The sequence below is a fragment of the Nerophis lumbriciformis genome, linkage group LG13 (genome assembly GCF_033978685.3).
Source record: "Nerophis lumbriciformis linkage group LG13, RoL_Nlum_v2.1, whole genome shotgun sequence".
NCBI lineage: Eukaryota > Metazoa > Chordata > Actinopteri > Syngnathiformes > Syngnathidae > Nerophis > Nerophis lumbriciformis.
The window spans coordinates 14,742,768-14,759,765 of NC_084560.2; the positions used below are offsets into that span (position 1 = coordinate 14,742,768).

Genomic DNA, 16,998 nt, shown 5'->3' on the forward strand with positions numbered 1-16,998 from the left:
ACTTTACTTTTTTTTTTTTTTAAATGCCTTTTTAACTTTCCATTTTAGGTAAATGAAGAAAAAAAATACCAAATCCCCCTTTTTACTGGGATAAAGTCACTTCAATGTAACCCCCTTAAAGAAACCTTCATTTGTTGTTGTTCTGACGTTCAACAACCTCCGGTGACCAAACTGGTGTTGATCCACGATGTCATCCGGGTCACGGCACCAATGTAGCCGGTTCGAGTCTGCGTTGTGTATTGCTGGTGTTGCTTAGAAGACAAGGGGACTCGGTGGTTGCCTTTAGCCGAAACAGGTGGCGTATTTATTGCTGTATGAAATACACAGGAAATAATGCGGCAGCATTAACACACGACTCTGCAGCACACCAGTCTCCTCACAGCATGTCTCAACAGCAAGTGAGTTTAAATGATCAGAAATGCTATATAAAACATTCACAAATGTCACAAAACCTATACATCACAATTACAAATACACTGAAAATTAATATACCACCGTCAAATATTATATACAATAGCAAAATAAACAATGAATTAAAACAGTACAGAAGAATAGAATAAAGTTTTGGGAGCAACAGAAACATACCTGTATGAAATACACAGGAAATAATGCGGCAGCATTAACACACGACTCTGCAGCACACCAGTCTAAAATGGAGGGAAAACTTCAATGAAGTGCCGCAGCCACTGTGTGTGAGTGAGAAGTGCTACCGAACAGTACACTGGCAAAACGTTTGCTAAAACACTCAAACTCTAAGCAAAACAAGTGTACATGAACATGTCAGCAACATTAGCAGCACAAGAGTAACTTATAACCTCGTTTCACAGTTACATTCTCTTTAAAACACGAGAGCAGAGAAAAACACTCACCTCCTCACAGCATGTCTCAACAGCAAGTGAGGACGACAACGTCACTACCGGAAGAAGGTAGGACTTCAAAATAAAATGACAAATGCTCCCAAAACGAACTATTTGCTGAAAAAAATTACAAAATAAAAGTGACAATGAATACAATAGAGCAATTAAATAAAACGTGAGGGAATTTTGGTGGAATGCATAACATATATATTATATACCTGCTACACTTAGATCTCAGTTTTTACAGTGTACACCATGCTTTTTTTATGATAGATGTGCTCTGGCAGGGGTGGATGCCATTTGAATCTACACCCTCCGGAGCCGGGTGAGCAGGGCATCGGCGCCACGGGTCGTAGTGGGGGTAGAGGGTGTTTTACGGGTGCTTTAATCTCATTTGCTTGGCTGCTGAGTTGAGTTCTGAGATCACATTTGCTCAAAAAAGAGAGCAGCGAGCGTCTTGCTCACTCAGCTCCCCCTCGTGACAGCGAGCCCCCTGTGTCCCCTGCCTCTGAAGTACCAGGCGCACACTGACTTTCATAAAAGCGTGCAGGGAGGTGTCACATTGAACGTGGGATTGCTTTTTAATCCCGGGCACATTGACTGTTCTTGTCAATAGAAACCAATACAAGTGCCAGCTTGAGCTTTCTTTTTCTCCCCCTCGGGATTCTTGCTGGGTTTAATTTTAAAAGTGAAGGCACAGATGCCAAAGATGGCTTTTTTCCGACCTGCAAACCCCCACCGCATCACCGCCTTTCTCTCCACCACTCTTCTTGCTCTGTTTGTCCTGGAAGTACAAACCCCGTTTCCATATGAGTTGGGAAATTGTGTTAGATGTAAATATAAACGGAATACAATGATTTGCAAATCCTTTTCAACCCATATTCAGTTAAATGAACTACAAAGACAACAGATTTGATGTTCAAACTCATAAAAATTTTTTTGTTGTTGCAAATAACAATTAACTTAGAATTTCATGGCTGCAACACGTGCCAAAGTAGTTGGGAAAGGGCATGTTCACCACTGTGTTACATGGCCTTTCCTTTTAACAACACTCAGTAAACGCTTGGGAACTGAGGAGACACATTTTTTTAAGCTTCTCAGGTGGAATTCTTTCCCATTCTTGCTTGATGTACAGCTTAAGTTGTTCAACAGTCGGGGGTCTCCATTGTGGTATTTTAGGCTTCATAATGCACCACACATTTTCAATGGGAGACAGGACTGGACTACAGGCAGGCCAGTCTAGTACCCGCACTCTTTTGCTATGAAGCCATGTTGATGTAACACGTGGCTTGGCATTGTCTTGCTGAAATAAGCAGGGGCATCCATGATAACGTTGCCTGGATGGCAACATATGTTGTTCCAAAACCTGTATGTACCTTTCAGCATTAATGGTGCCTTCACAGATGTGTAAGTTACCCATGTCTTGGGCACTAATGCACCCCCATACCATCACAGATGCTGGCTTTTCAACTTTGCGCCTACAACAATCCGGATGGTTCTTTTCCTCTTTGGTCCGGAGGACACCACGTCCACAGTTTCCAAAAACAATTTGAAATGTGGACTCGTCAGACCACAGAACACTTTTCCACTTTGTATCAGTCCATCTTAGATGAGCTCAGGCCCAGCGAAGCCGACTGCGTTTCTGGGTGTTGTTGATAAACGGTTTTCGCCTTGCATAGGAGAGTTTTAACTTGCACTTACAGATGTAGCGACCAATTGTAGTTACTGACAGTGGGTTTCTGAAGTGTTCCTGAGCCCATGTGGTGATATCCTTTACACACTGATGTCGCTTATTGATGCAGTACAGCCTGAGGGATCGAAGGTCACGGGCTTAGCTGCTTACGTGCAGTGATTTCTCCAGATTCTCTGAACCCTTTGATGATATTACGGAGCGTAGATGGTGAAATCCCTAAATTCCTTGCAATAGCTGGTTGAGAAAGGTTTTTCTTAAACTGTTTAACAATTTGCTCACGCATTCGTTGACAAAGTGGTGACCCTCGCCCCATCCTTGTTTGTGAATGACTGAACATTTCATGGAATCTACTTTTATACCCAATCATGGCACCCACCTGTTCCCAATTTGCCTGTTCACCTGTGGGATGTTCCAAACAAGTGTTTGATGAGCATTCCTCAACTTTATCAGTATTTATTGCCACCTTTCCCAACTTCTTTGTCACGTGTTGCTGGCAGCAAATTCTAAAGTTAATGATTATTTGCAAAAAAAAAAATGTTCATCAGTTTGAACATCAAATATGTTGTCTTTGTAGCATATTCAACTGAATATGGGTTGAAAATGATTTGCAAATCATTGTATTCCGTTTATATTTGCATCTAACACAATTTCCTAACTCATATGGAAACGGGGTTTGTACATTATTGATGTTCAGTAATACCAGCCTGACCTGTTCTCTAATATTATATTTTATGATGAAGTATAACAGTATGGTAGTAGTCCACTCTACCAGGGGAGCAAAACAAATACAGTGGTCCATTATTGTGTTGTTTTAGTTTTTAAATACAATGCCTGCGCTGATCACAAACATCCACATGTTCGTCACTTTTAATGTTATTTGCAGAAACAAAATGTATGCCATGAGAGGTTTCTTCTCATTTCCTCTCATTCAGCGTCACAGTGCATTAAAAGTGTTGAAGCCGAGCGCCCATTGACTTCAATGGGGGAGCCTAGAGTGGGTTTTTCTACTGCATTGGATACATGTTCAACTTTGTCCCGCCCCCATCTGACACCAAGCGTCTCTGGAAGTGTATGGAAAGTGGACTTGGCCTCGCTGCATGATGATTGGATGATATGACTGAGGCTACATTTATTTTTGATTGACAGCAAAATCAGTAAATCAGAGATCATGAAATATAAACCACTGCCACAGCATTGTTCAAGTTTCCTTGCATTGTTTCGAGTTAATGTGGAGATTTGTACAGTCCTCTAGTCCAGTATTTTTCAACCTTTTTTGAGCCAAGGCACATTTTTTGTGTTAAAAAAATGCAGAGGCACACCACCAGCAGAAATCATTAAAAAACGAAACTCTGTTGACAGTAAAAAGTCGTTGTCGCAATTGTTGGATATGACTTTAAAGCATAACCAAGCACGCATCACTATAGCTCTTGTCTCAAAGTAGGTGTACTGTCACCACCTGTCACATCACATCCTGACTTATTTAGACTTTTTGGCTGTTTTCTTGTGTAGTGTTTTACTTCTTGTCTTGCGCTCTTATTTTGGTGGCTTTTCCTGTTTTGCTGGTATTTTCCTGTAGCAGTTTCATGTCTTCCTTTGAGTGATATTTCCCGCATCTACTTTGTTTTAGCAATCAAGAATACTACAGTTGTTTTTTTCCTTCTTTGTGGTGACATTGTTGATTGTCATGTCATGTTCGGATGTACATTGCGGTCGCCGTCTTTGCTCCACAGTAAGTCTTTGCTGTCGTCCAGCATTCTGTTTTTGTTTACTTTGTAGCCAGTTCAGTTTTAGTTTCATTCTGCATTGCCTTCCCTAAGCTTCAATGCCTTTTCTTTGCGGCACTCACCTTTTGTTTATTTTTGTTTTAAGCATGAGACACCTTTTTACCTGCACACTGCCTCCCGCTGTGAGTGGACAGCCCCTTATGTGTTGTATCATGTAAAGTTAAGTGGATAAGTTGTGTTGTGCTTGGTAACTCTATACTATTTTTCTGTAGAGGAAGCGGGGGAGAAAATGGCTCTTTTGATAATAAAGGTTGCCAACCTTGAGGCGAAACACACTGATGGTTGACAAAGAAATATTTCTGTGCTACAGTAGAATGTATACTTTTAAAACATTTCATTTTAAATTCACAGCAAATTGCAGGCTAATAATTGCATTACTTTCACGGTAGAATTCCCAGTAATTTATTGTTAAATAACAATGAATTTCTAATGATCACTGAGAAATATAAGGGTCTTGTAAATAGTATAGCCATTTGTTGTAATGCTACGGTCAATTTTTATTGAAAAAATATTTTTAAATGCTGTGAAATCCTTGTAAAATTTTCACAGTGTAGGAGTTTGACAGCAGAAAGGGGCATTTGAAAATATTATATGGCGCTAGAGGGAAAGTTATTCATGCAAATTGTACCACCTATTTATAATGTCAGCACACAGCGCAGCATCTTTATTGGCAAGGTGCAAAAAGGCTGGCTGCTACTGTATGATGTTATATACTACATATGTACGGTCTCTCCATCTCTTCCTAAATATCAAACATCTTTATTGGCAAGGTGCAAAAAGGCTCGCTGCGACTGTGCGATGTTATATACTACATATGTACGGTCTCTCCATCCCTTCCTAAATATCAAACATCTTTATTGGCAAGTTGTAAAAAGGCTGGCTGCTACGGTATGATGTTATATACTACATATGTACTGTCTCTCATCCCTTCCTAAATATCAAACATCTTTATTGGCAAGGTGCAAAAAGGCTCGCTGCTACTGTATGATGTTATATACTACATATGTACGGTCTCTCCATCCCTTCCTAAATATCAAACATCTTTATTGGCAAGGTGCAAAAAAGGCTGGCTGCTACTGTATGATGTTATATACTACATATGTACGGTCTCTCCATCGCTCCTAAATATCAAACATCTTCATTGGCAAGGTGCAAAAAGGCTGGCTGCTACTGTATGATGTTATATACTACATATGTACGGTCTCTCCATCCGTTCCTAAATATCAAACATCTTTATTGGCAAGGTGCAAAAAGGCTGCCTGCTACTGTATGATGTTATACACTACATATGTACGGTCGCTCCATCCCTTCCTAAATATCAAACATCCTTATTGGTAAGGTGCAAAAAGGCTGGCTGCTACTGTACGATGTTATATACTACATATGTACTGTCTCTCCATCCCTTCCTAAATATCAAACATCTTTATTGGCAAGGTGCAAAAAGGCTGGCTGCTACCGTATGATGTTATATACTACATATGTACGGTCTCTCCATCCCTTCCTAAATATCAAACATCTTTATTGGCAAGGTGCAAAAAGGCTGGCTGCTACTGTATGATGTTATATACTACATATGTACTGTCTCTCCATCCCTTCCTAAATATCAAACATCTTTATTGGCAAGGTACAAAAAGGCTGGCTGCTACTATCTGATGTTATATACTACATATGTACGGTCTCTCCATCCCTTCCTAAATATCAAACATCTTTATTGGCAAGGTGCAAAAAGGCTGGCTGCTACCGTATGATGTTATATACTACATATGTACTGTCTCTCCATCCCTTCCTAAATATCAAACATCTTTATTGGCAAGGTGCAGAAAAGGCTGGCTGCTACTGTAGGATGTTATATTCTACATATGTACTGTCTCTCATCCCTTCCTAAATATCAAACATCTTTATTGGCAAGGTGCAAAAAGGCTGGCTGCTACTGTACGATGTTATATACTACATATGTACTGTCTCTCCATCCCTTCCTAAATAGCAAACATCTTTATTGGCAAGGTGCAAAAGGGATGGCTGCTACTTATGATGTTACAGTATATACTACATATGTACGGTCTCTCCATCCCTTCCTAAATATCAAACATCTTTATTGGCAAGGTGCAAAAAGGCTGGCTGCTACTGTATGATGTTATACACTACATATATGCTGTCTCTCCATCCCTTCCTAAATATCAAACATCTTTATTGGCAAGGTGCAAAAAGGCTGGCTGCTACTGTACGATGTTATATACTACATATGTACTTTCTCTCCATCCCTTCCTAAATAGCAAACATCTTTATTGGCAAGGTGCAAAAAGGCTAGCTGCTACTGTACGATGTCACAGTATATACTACATATGTACTGTCTCTCCATCCCTTCCTAAATATCAAACATCTTTATTGGCAAGGTGCAAAAAGGCTGGCTGCTACTGTATGATGTTATATACTACATATGTACGGTCTCTCCATCCCTTCCTAAATATCAAACATCTTTATTGGCAAGGTGCAAAAAGGCTAGTTGCTACTGTATGATGTTATATACTACATATGTACGGTCTCTCCATCCCTTCCTAAATATCAAACATCTTTATTGGCAAGGTGCAAAAAGGCTGGCTGTTACTGTATGATGTTATATACTACATATGTACGGTCTCTACATCGCTCCTAAATATCAAACAGTGGAAACGCAAATGACTGATCAGGCTTTACTTATTAATCCATACTGGGCTGAACCGGGCTGGGAGCATGGTTTTAGTAACCTGACCTGACCGCAAGTTCCCCTCACCCGTTTTCATCTTTAGCTTTTTAATCTTCTTTATCTTCATTTTTAGATTGCGCAATAACCTCTCTCTCTCTCGTGTGTACTGTCAAAGGACAATCTGTCCTCTTTCGGGCTTGCCTATGTTTGAATTATAATAATCCACATCATTAGAAAAGTTCCTGTCCGCATCTAAATGAGGAGGTCTTCGTTCAGGCCGGACATCACAGGTGTTCCCTTGGTTTTATGTCTCGGGAGGACGACGTCTTTGAGGATGCCGACTATTAACCCGCGCTCTAATCATGTAGTCAGAAGGGAAAAGGAAACCCGCCAGCGAGGATGAATTAATGTGACCTGGGGAGGCGCACACCAAGAACGCTGCGAGTGTCCATTGGCGAAGGCTTAGGTACAACTGTCACAGTTTGCAGCTCCTTCATCTCCCCTTGATGGTGTCGTGGAAGTGAGAGGCGTGAAAGCGCAGTGACGCTCTGCGAGCGTGTTCCATCCGCCGCCGCTAATTCATCATGACAAATGTGCTCAGATGATCTGGCCCAGCAGCGCTAATGGGGAGAGGAGAGAGTGCGCTTCATTTGCACAAGACCCTCTCCCAATTAATCCAAGCAGCTTTACTCTGGGCTAATTGGAGCGGGGCCTTCCCTGCCCGGGTGTTGCTAATATATCCGACACACTTTAACCGCTACTCATCTCTCTGCAAAAAGGGTCGTCTGGTCGTTAAATCCCGGTTTGAACACACATGAAACCCTTATTAACTGTACAGGCCATGTTTTAGGTCACATTTGTTGTCTTATGAGTGTGAAAACATATTAACATGAAGAACGTTATAACTAGAGATGTCCCTATCCTGATCAATGGATGCACACTCACAGAGACGATTACATTAAACACAAATTGAAGCAATTTGTTACCAAATTCAGTCCTTTTACTTCCACTAGTTGATGTTAGATGGGCGGTCCTAACTCCGCTAATATTTGGCATCAAGCGCGTCTACGTATCTACATGTTATGTATCTACCTGTATGTATGTATCTACATGTTATGTATCTACATGTTATGTATCTACATGTTACGTATCTACCTGTATGTATGTATCTACATGTTATGTATCTACATGTTATGTATCTACATGTATGTATGTATCTACATGTTATGTTTCTACATGTTATGTATCTACATGTCATGTATCTACATGTTATGTAACTATATGTTATGTATCTACATGTCATGTATCTACATGTTATGTATCTACATGTCATGTATCTACATGTCATGTATCTACATGTTATGTAACTATGTTATGTATCTACATGTCATGTATCTACATGTTATGTAACTATATGTTATGTATCTACATGTCATGTATCTACATGTCATGTATCTACATGTTTTGTATCTACATATCATGTATCTACATGTTATGTAACTATATGTTATGTATCTACATGTCATGTATCTACATGTATGTTTCTACATGTTATGTATCTACATGTCATGTATCTACATGTATGTTTCTACATGTTATGTATCTACATGTCATGTATCTACATGTATGTTTCTACATGTTATGTATCTACATGTATGTAGCTACATATTATGTAGCTACATGTTATGCATCTGCATGTTACAAATCTACATGTTATGTATCTACATGTTATGTATCTACATGTATGTATGTATCTACATGTATGTATCTACATGTTATGTAGCTACATGCTATGTATCTACATGTGTATGTAGCTGCCTTTTATGTATCTACATGTATGTATCTACATGTTATGTATATAAATGTTATGTATTTACATTTATGTATGTAGCTACGTTTTATGTATCTACATGTATGTATCAACATGTCATGTATCTACATGCATGTATCTACATGTCATGTATCTACATGTCATGTATGTGTCTACATGTATGTATCTACATGTTATGTAGCTACATTTTTATGTATCTACATGTATGTATCTACATGTCATGTATCTACATGTCATGTATCTACATGTCATGTATCTACATGTCATGTATCTACATGTCATGTATCTACATGTTATGTATCTACATGTATGTAGCTACATGTTATGCATCTGCATGTTACAAATCTACATGTTATGTATCTACATGTATGTATGTATCTACATGTATGTATCTACATGTATGTATCTACATTTTATGCATCTACATGTTATGTAGCTACATTTTATGTATCTACATGTATGTATCTACATGTATGTATCTACATGTAATGTATCTACATGTTATGTATTTACATGTATGTATGTATCTACATGTATGTATGTACAGGTATGTATCTACATGTTATGTATCTACATGTTATGTAACTAAATGTTATGTATCTACATGTCATGTATCTACATGTCATGTATCTACATGTATGTATCTACATGTCATGTATCTACATGTATGTATCTACATGTATGTATCTACATTTTATGTATCTACATGTTATGTATCTACATGTGTGTATCTACATGTTATGTAGCTACATTTTATGTATCTACATGTATGTATCTACATGTATGTATGTATCTACATGTATGTATGTATCTACATGTATGTATCTACATGTTATGTAGCTACGTTTTATGAAATTGTGTTAGATGTAAATATAAACGGAATACAATGATTTGCAAATCCTTTTCAACCCATATTCAATTGAATGCACTACAAAGACAAGATATTTGATGTTCAAACTGATAAAAAAAAAAAATTTTTTGCAAATAATCATTAACTTAGAATTTCATGGCTGCAACACGTGCCAAAGTAGTTGGGAAAGGGCGTTTTCACCACTGTGTTACATCACCTTTTCTTTTAACAACACTCAATAAACAATTGGGAACTGAGGAAAATTGTAGAAGGTTTCAAAGTGGAATTCTTTCCCATTCTTGTTTTATGTAGAGCTTCAGTCGTTCAACAGTCCGGGGTCTCCGCTGTCGTATTTTACGCTTCATAATGCGCCACACATTTTCAATGGGAGACAGGTCTGGACTGCAGGCGGGCCAGGAAAGTACCCGCACTCTTTTTTTTACAAAGCCACGCTGTTGTAACACCTGCTGAATGTGGCTTGGCATTGTCTTGCTGAAATAAGCAGGGGCGTCCATGAAAAAGACGGCGCTTCGATGGCAGCATATGTTGTTCCAAAACCTGTATGTACCTAGCAGCATTAATGGTGCCTTCACAGATGTGTAAGTTTCCCATGCCTTGGGCACTAATGCACCCCCATACCATCACAGATGCTGGCTTTTGAACTTTGTGTCGATAACAATCTGGATGGTTCGCTTCCCCTTTGGTCCGGATGACACGATTTCGAATATTTCCAAAAACAATTTGAAATGTGGACTCGTCAGACCACAGAACACTTTTCCACTTTGCATTAATCCATCTTAGATGATCTCGGGCCCAGCCAAGCCGGCGGCGTTTCTGGGTGTTGTTGATAAATGGCTTTCGCTTTGCATAGTAGAGCTTTAACTTGCACTTAGAGATGTAGCGACAAACTGTATTTAGTGACAGTGGTTTTCTGAAGTGTTCCTGAGCCCATGTGGTGATATCCTTTAGAGATTGATGTCGGTTTTTGATACAGTGCCGTCTGAGGGATTGAAGGTCACGGTCATTCAATGTTGGTTTCCGGGCATGCCGCTTACGTGGAGTGATTTCTCCAGATTCTCTGAACCTTTTGATGATATTATGGACCGTAGATGTTGAAATCCCTAAATTTCTAGCAATTGCACTTTGAGAAACGTTGTTCTTAAACTGTTTGACTATTTGCTCACGCATTTGTGGACAAAGGGGTGTACCTCGCCCCATCCTTTCTTGTGAAAGACTGAGCATTTTTTGGCAAGCTGTTTTTATACCCAATCATGGCACCCACCTGTTCCCAATTAGCCTGCACACTTGTGGGATGTTCCAAATAAGTGTTTGATGAGCATTCCTCAACTTTATCAGTATTTATTGCCACCTTTCCCAACTTCTTTGTCACGTGTTGCTGGCATCAAATTCTAATGTTAATGATTATTTGCAAAAAAAAAAGTTTATCAGTTTGAACATCAAATATGTTGTCTTTGTAGCATATTCAACTGAATATGGGTTGAAAATGATTTGTAAATCATTGTATTTTGTTTATATTTACATCTAACACAATTTCCCAACTCATATGGAAACAGGGTTTGTAAATCTGAGGGAAGACCTGTTCAAGAAAAGATCTTTGAAGTGGATAATTTATTTAGAAAAACATTCATGATACTTATCGTTGGTAAAGAAACATCTTTTGAGGTAATAATTAACCTACTGGAAAATATGTATGTTTCTTATGTTTATTAATGATTATTATTATTATGTTTTTTGTATATATTGTGTTTATTGTTTATTCGTTTATAGGTTAAGTGTATTTATTTTACTTTTTTTCTTTCTTTCTAGAATGGATATTTGTTTTTGTTTTTGGTCAAGTCTATGTAAATTTGTTCCTTTAAAACTCACACAAATATTAAATTAAAAAAAAAAAAGTCCTGCTAACTTCCAGATAAACAAATCTTAATTTAGAGTGTCTTATCAAGTACAAGCAGTACTAGCTGATTTCACTAGTTTTTAGGATATTGTACCCTAAAATCTAGTCTTATTATCTTATATTTTGCAGAACCTGTTTCTAAGTGCACAATTGACACAGCTACAAAACGTATAATTTAGAATGGCATAAATATAAAAGTTTTATAAGTAAGTAATTATAGGTTAAATGTCAAAGTCTAAGCAGCGAGGCTTAAAAGAATGTTTAAGCCCCTTTTTGAAGTGCTCACATGTACCATGTTGCTGTGTGATTGTGTATGTCTACACTGGATGTCTTTCACTATTGGAAAGGTCCCTTCTCCAAAAAGATTCATTCTAATTTGATTCAATCTGTTTTATCAGCATTCGTAAGTAACACTCTTTGAGAGAGGCGAGCAGGTGCTAATCCACCTTTTAAATGCTCATTTGTCAAAACGTAGACTTGAAATCAAATGACAAAAAAGTTATTTCTGTGTGTTTGTTCAATTGTTGTCCTGTCACAAAACGTACAAATGTTTTCCTCCTTACCAGACCTGCCTGCTCCAAGAATCTGAGTGTGTTTGTAACGTTGTTTTTTTTTTTGTTGAGAAGGTGTGCATGGCACATCTGTGCAGCTATTGTTTATTCATGGGCTAAACCCTTTGAAATGTGTTAAGATACTTCCCACTCATTATAAAAATCCTGCCACCCATGGATTAGGACTTTGATGCCACAATCCTGCTTCAAAGGCTGTTTTCACTGCTATTAATCACAGTTTAACTTGTGAAGATATAGCCAGAGAAAACATTTGGACATGTGCAGAAACTTTGAGAGTGTCATGAAGATTCGGTATTCATAATATTCTCTGTTGTGTGCACGCAGATGCATTCAACTTTGGAATGGTTTCTCACAAAATTACCTACACCTGTGCTTGAGTTGGACTTTATTTCGAACATGCATAGAATTACAACATGATACATCACAATTTCCAGTTTCTCTTTTGAACATGTTCGAAAAGGAGTAGGAAGAAGCAGAGCTTATTTAATCCTACCTTTTCCATGACATAGCACTTGCTAACAATTTAGTTCACTTCCTGTTTTCAATTTATTCACAATATACTCCATAAATACATATATATACATATATACAGTATATATATATACAAACCCCGTTTCCATATGAGTTGGGAAATTGTGTTAGATGTATATATAAACGGAATACAATGATTTGCAAATCATTTTCAACCCATTGAATATGCTACAAAGACAACATATTTGATGTTCAAACTGATAAACATTTTAATTTTTGCAAATAATCATTAACTTTAGAATTTGATGCCAGCAACACGTGACAAAGAAGTTGGGAAAGGTGACAATAAATACTGATAAAGTTGAGGAATGCTCATCAAACACTTATTTGGAACATCCCACATGTGTGCAGGCTATTTGGGAACAGGTGGCTGCCATGATTGGGTATGAAAACAGCTTCCCAAAAAATGCTCAGTCTTTCACAAAAAAAGGGGTCTCCGTTGTGGTATTTCAGGCTTCATAATGCGCCACACATTTTCAACGGGAGACAGGTCTGGACTACAGGCAGGCCAGTCTAGTACCCGCACTCTTTCACTATGAAGCCACGTTGATGTAACACGTGGCTTGGCATTGTCTTGCTGAAATAAGCAGGGGCGTCCATGATAACGTTGCTTGGATGGCAACATATGTTGCTCCAAAACCTGTATGTACCTTTCAGCATTAATGGCGCCTTCACAGATGTGTAAGTTACCCATGTCTTGGGCACTAATACACCCCCATACCATCACAGATGCTGGCTTTTCAATTTTGCGCCTATAACAATCCGGATGGTTCTTTTCCTCTTTGGTCCGGAGGACACGACGTCCACAGTTTCCAAAAACAATTTGAAATGTGGACTCGTCAAACCACAGAACACTTTTCCACTTTGTATCAGTCCATCTTAGATTAGCTCAGGCCCAGCGAAGCTGACGGCGTTTCTGAGTGTTGTTGATAAACGGTTTTCGCCTTGCATAGGAGAATTTTAACTTGCACTTACAGATGTAGCGACCAACTGTAGTTACTGAAAGTGGGTTTCTGAAGTGTTCCTGAGCCCATGTGGTGATATCCTTTACACACTGATGTCGCTTGTTGATGCAGTACAGCCTGAGGGATCGAAGGTCACGGGCTTAGCTGCTTACGTGCAGTGATTTCTCCAGATTCTCTGAACCCTTGATGATATTACGGAGCGTAGATGGTGAAATCCCTAAATTTCTTGCAAAAGCTGGTTGAGAAAGTTTTTTCTTAAACTGTTCAACAATTTGCTCACGCATTTGTTGACAAAGTGGTGACCCTCGCCCCATCCTTGTTTGTGAATGACTGAGCATTTCATGGAATCTACTTTTATGCCCAATCATGGTACCCACCTGTTCCCAATTTGCCTGTTCACCTGTGGGATGTTCCAAATAAGTGTTTGATGAGCATTCCTCAACTTTATCAGTATTTATTGCCACCTTTCCCAACGTCTTTGTCACGTGTTGCTGGCATCAAATTCCAAAGTTAATGATTATTTGCAACAACAAAAAAAGTTTATCAGTTTGAACATCAAATATGTTGTCTTTGTAGCATATTCAACTGAATATGGGTTGAAAATGATTTGCAAATCATTGTGTTCCGTTTATATTTACATCTAACACAATTTCCCAACTCATATGGAAACGGGGTTTGTAAATTCATAATATCGCAATTTGATTCAATCTTATTGAAAAAAAGTAAGCCTAAAAATATTGCAACCTTTGCTACAACTTTCTAAAAAAAGGACATGTTTCTCTCCCTTATTGCCATGATACTACCCTCTTCTCAGCCAAACGTCGTTTACATGGTGATCCTATTTTCATAAATACTGTATGTGTTTTGTTTTGGAAAGGAAATCTAGCCACGGCCCGAGCCCGGGTGAACGCCGCATCTCGATCTCTGCCGCCGCAGCTCAGTTCAGGACGCAGCAAGGTGAGACTCCTGACGGCCAACTTGTCGCATATGAGAGCATTATGCTTTTAATGAGTTGCTCACAGGCATTGCAGCCATACGCAGGCCAATAAAAAAAACTGTGCTGTGAAGCGTAGCCAACATTAATAGACTACCCTGTTATGTTTGTTCTCTTGCTTGTGGTGATGCAGCATCGCCATCTGGCATTTGGTGTCAGTGTCATAAAAGTAGTTTTTGCAACATTTTGATGTTTATGGCCACTTACGGTAACTTTGGTTCCCAAAATGTTAGAGTCAACATGCCTCAATCAGTCCTCCTGAGCATACATTAAACTTATATTATGTTCTCATACAATTAACCTAATTTCTCAGTTGTATTCTTTGGAAAACACTCTTTCTCACAAACACATAAATGACGACAGATGTATTTAAAAAAAAAAGCATTCTAATTCGTAAATTAACGTAAATAAAAGTCCGCTTACAACAGAGCCAATGGGAGGTCCTCTATTCCGCCCATAAAAGCCAATAAAAAAACATCCAAAATGCGGCAACAATAATCCATTTACATTTCGTGACTTGAATATTAACCAAGTATTAGTGATATTATTATAAGCGCTAACGCAGACAAACTATTTATAGTGATCACCAGCTTGTGTACCAATGTCGACATGATCGACTGATCAGCTGCTTCCTCCTTTCCTTGCTCGTCAAACTTTATTTTAGATCATAAATCATGCCTCTCACCTGGATAGTAGAAGGACCAGGATGTATTCCGACAAGGTGGTACACTTTGACAGCCAATTTAGACCCGGGAATGGCGAGAACGACACAAAATTACGTTGAGTCATTCTTAATCTAAATGCTGATATACTGTATGAACATCCTAACAGTCGGCATCCTAATAACAGCAGACCTTGTACAGTAAGTGATGCTTTATTATGTTTGTTGGTTCTCATAAAGTCTGCAGTGAGCAGAAATCATAGATGTTGGAAAAAAAAGCAAATGTGATGAAATTACATTTTGAAATGAATGTATCGCGTATGCGTAAAATGAGCAAAATATTTAAATATTACATGTTATTATAAATGTTACTACATTACATATACCGTATTTTGCGGACTATTAGTCGCAATTTTTTTCATAGTTTGGCTGGGGGTGCGACTTATACTCAGGAGCGACTTATGTGTGAAATTATTAACACATTACCGTAAAATATCAAATAATATTATTTAGCTCATTCACGTAAGAGACTAGACGTATAAGATTTCATGGGATGTAGCGATTAGGAGTGACAGATTGTTTGGTAAACGTATAGCATGTTCTATATGTTATAGTTATTTGAATGACTCTTACCATAATATGTTACGTTAACATACCGGGCACGTTCTTAGTTGGTTATTTATGCGTCATATAACGTACACTTATTCAGCCTGTTGTTCACTATTCTTTATTTATTTTAAATTGCCTTTCAAATGTCTATTCTTGGTGTTGGGTTTTATCAAATGCGACTTATACTCCAGTGCGACTTATATATGTTTTTTTCCTTCTTTATTATGCATTTTTGGCCGGTGCGATTTATACTCCGGAGCGACTTATACTCCAAAATATGGTACTGTATACTTCAGCATGTATATAAAACCTTAATGGAGGTGTTTGGGTGTTACTTAAGGGCTTTATAGGCAGAATAGAGCGGCTCCTATAGGCTCCATTGTAGGCGGACTTTGGATCACGTTTATTTAATATTTAGAATGCAAAAAAACCCCCAGAAACATTCATTGTCATGTCTCTCATAATGTTTATGAACCTAAAAAAAAAATGTAGTTCCGCTTTAGGTTTAAAGTTTCAATTGACCAAAAAAAACCATTTCAAATTATTACGGTATGTTCTCTTCGGTAATTTAGGTAAAAATAATATTCAAAGTCAAGCACAAGACTACTTTTTAATTGAATACTTGTACACTTTTATTGGGAGTGATACTGTACATGTTTTAAGGCATTGTTCTGCTATAACATACAGTACCAGGGCTATTATTCATCAAAGAGAACCTGTAAAGTATGTTTTCTCGTAACTACAGTGCATTTCTGAGAAAAGGCTCCATAGTTCAGGGTACTGTAGTTTGTTATTGTGCTTTTATAATAGACACCCAGCTGTGTTACTTAGGTCATAAATAGAGAAACCAACATTTTCCCCTGCAAAAGCTGATAAACCTCAATGACCAACAGTTTAACTCAACTACCTGCCTTTTCCACATCCCTTTGGACATTATTTAGAATCATTTATTCATCCAGAACCATATACAATACAATTAAATGTGTTCTGTTCTATGGACAAACGTTTTATAATTTAGAAGCTTTGTAAAATGATCAGAAGATCTATAAGAAG

General features: G+C 38.2%; 1 protein-coding gene across 6 annotated transcripts in view; it reads left to right on the top strand.

Moving 5' to 3' along the window:
* Positions 1 to 16,998, top strand: part of myo3b (myosin IIIB) — a 304,160-nt gene that overhangs the window by 120,909 nt on the left and 166,253 nt on the right. For all 6 annotated transcript variants that reach the window (XR_009816499.2, XM_061971641.2, XM_061971640.2 and 3 more), the window contains one exon: positions 14,559 to 14,638. Coding sequence is in view for 5 of the 6 variants with exons in the window: in XM_061971641.2 (XP_061827625.1) it covers positions 14,559 to 14,638 (80 nt within the window). In the remaining variant the exon portion in view is untranslated. The remainder of the gene's footprint in view (positions 1 to 14,558; positions 14,639 to 16,998) is intronic.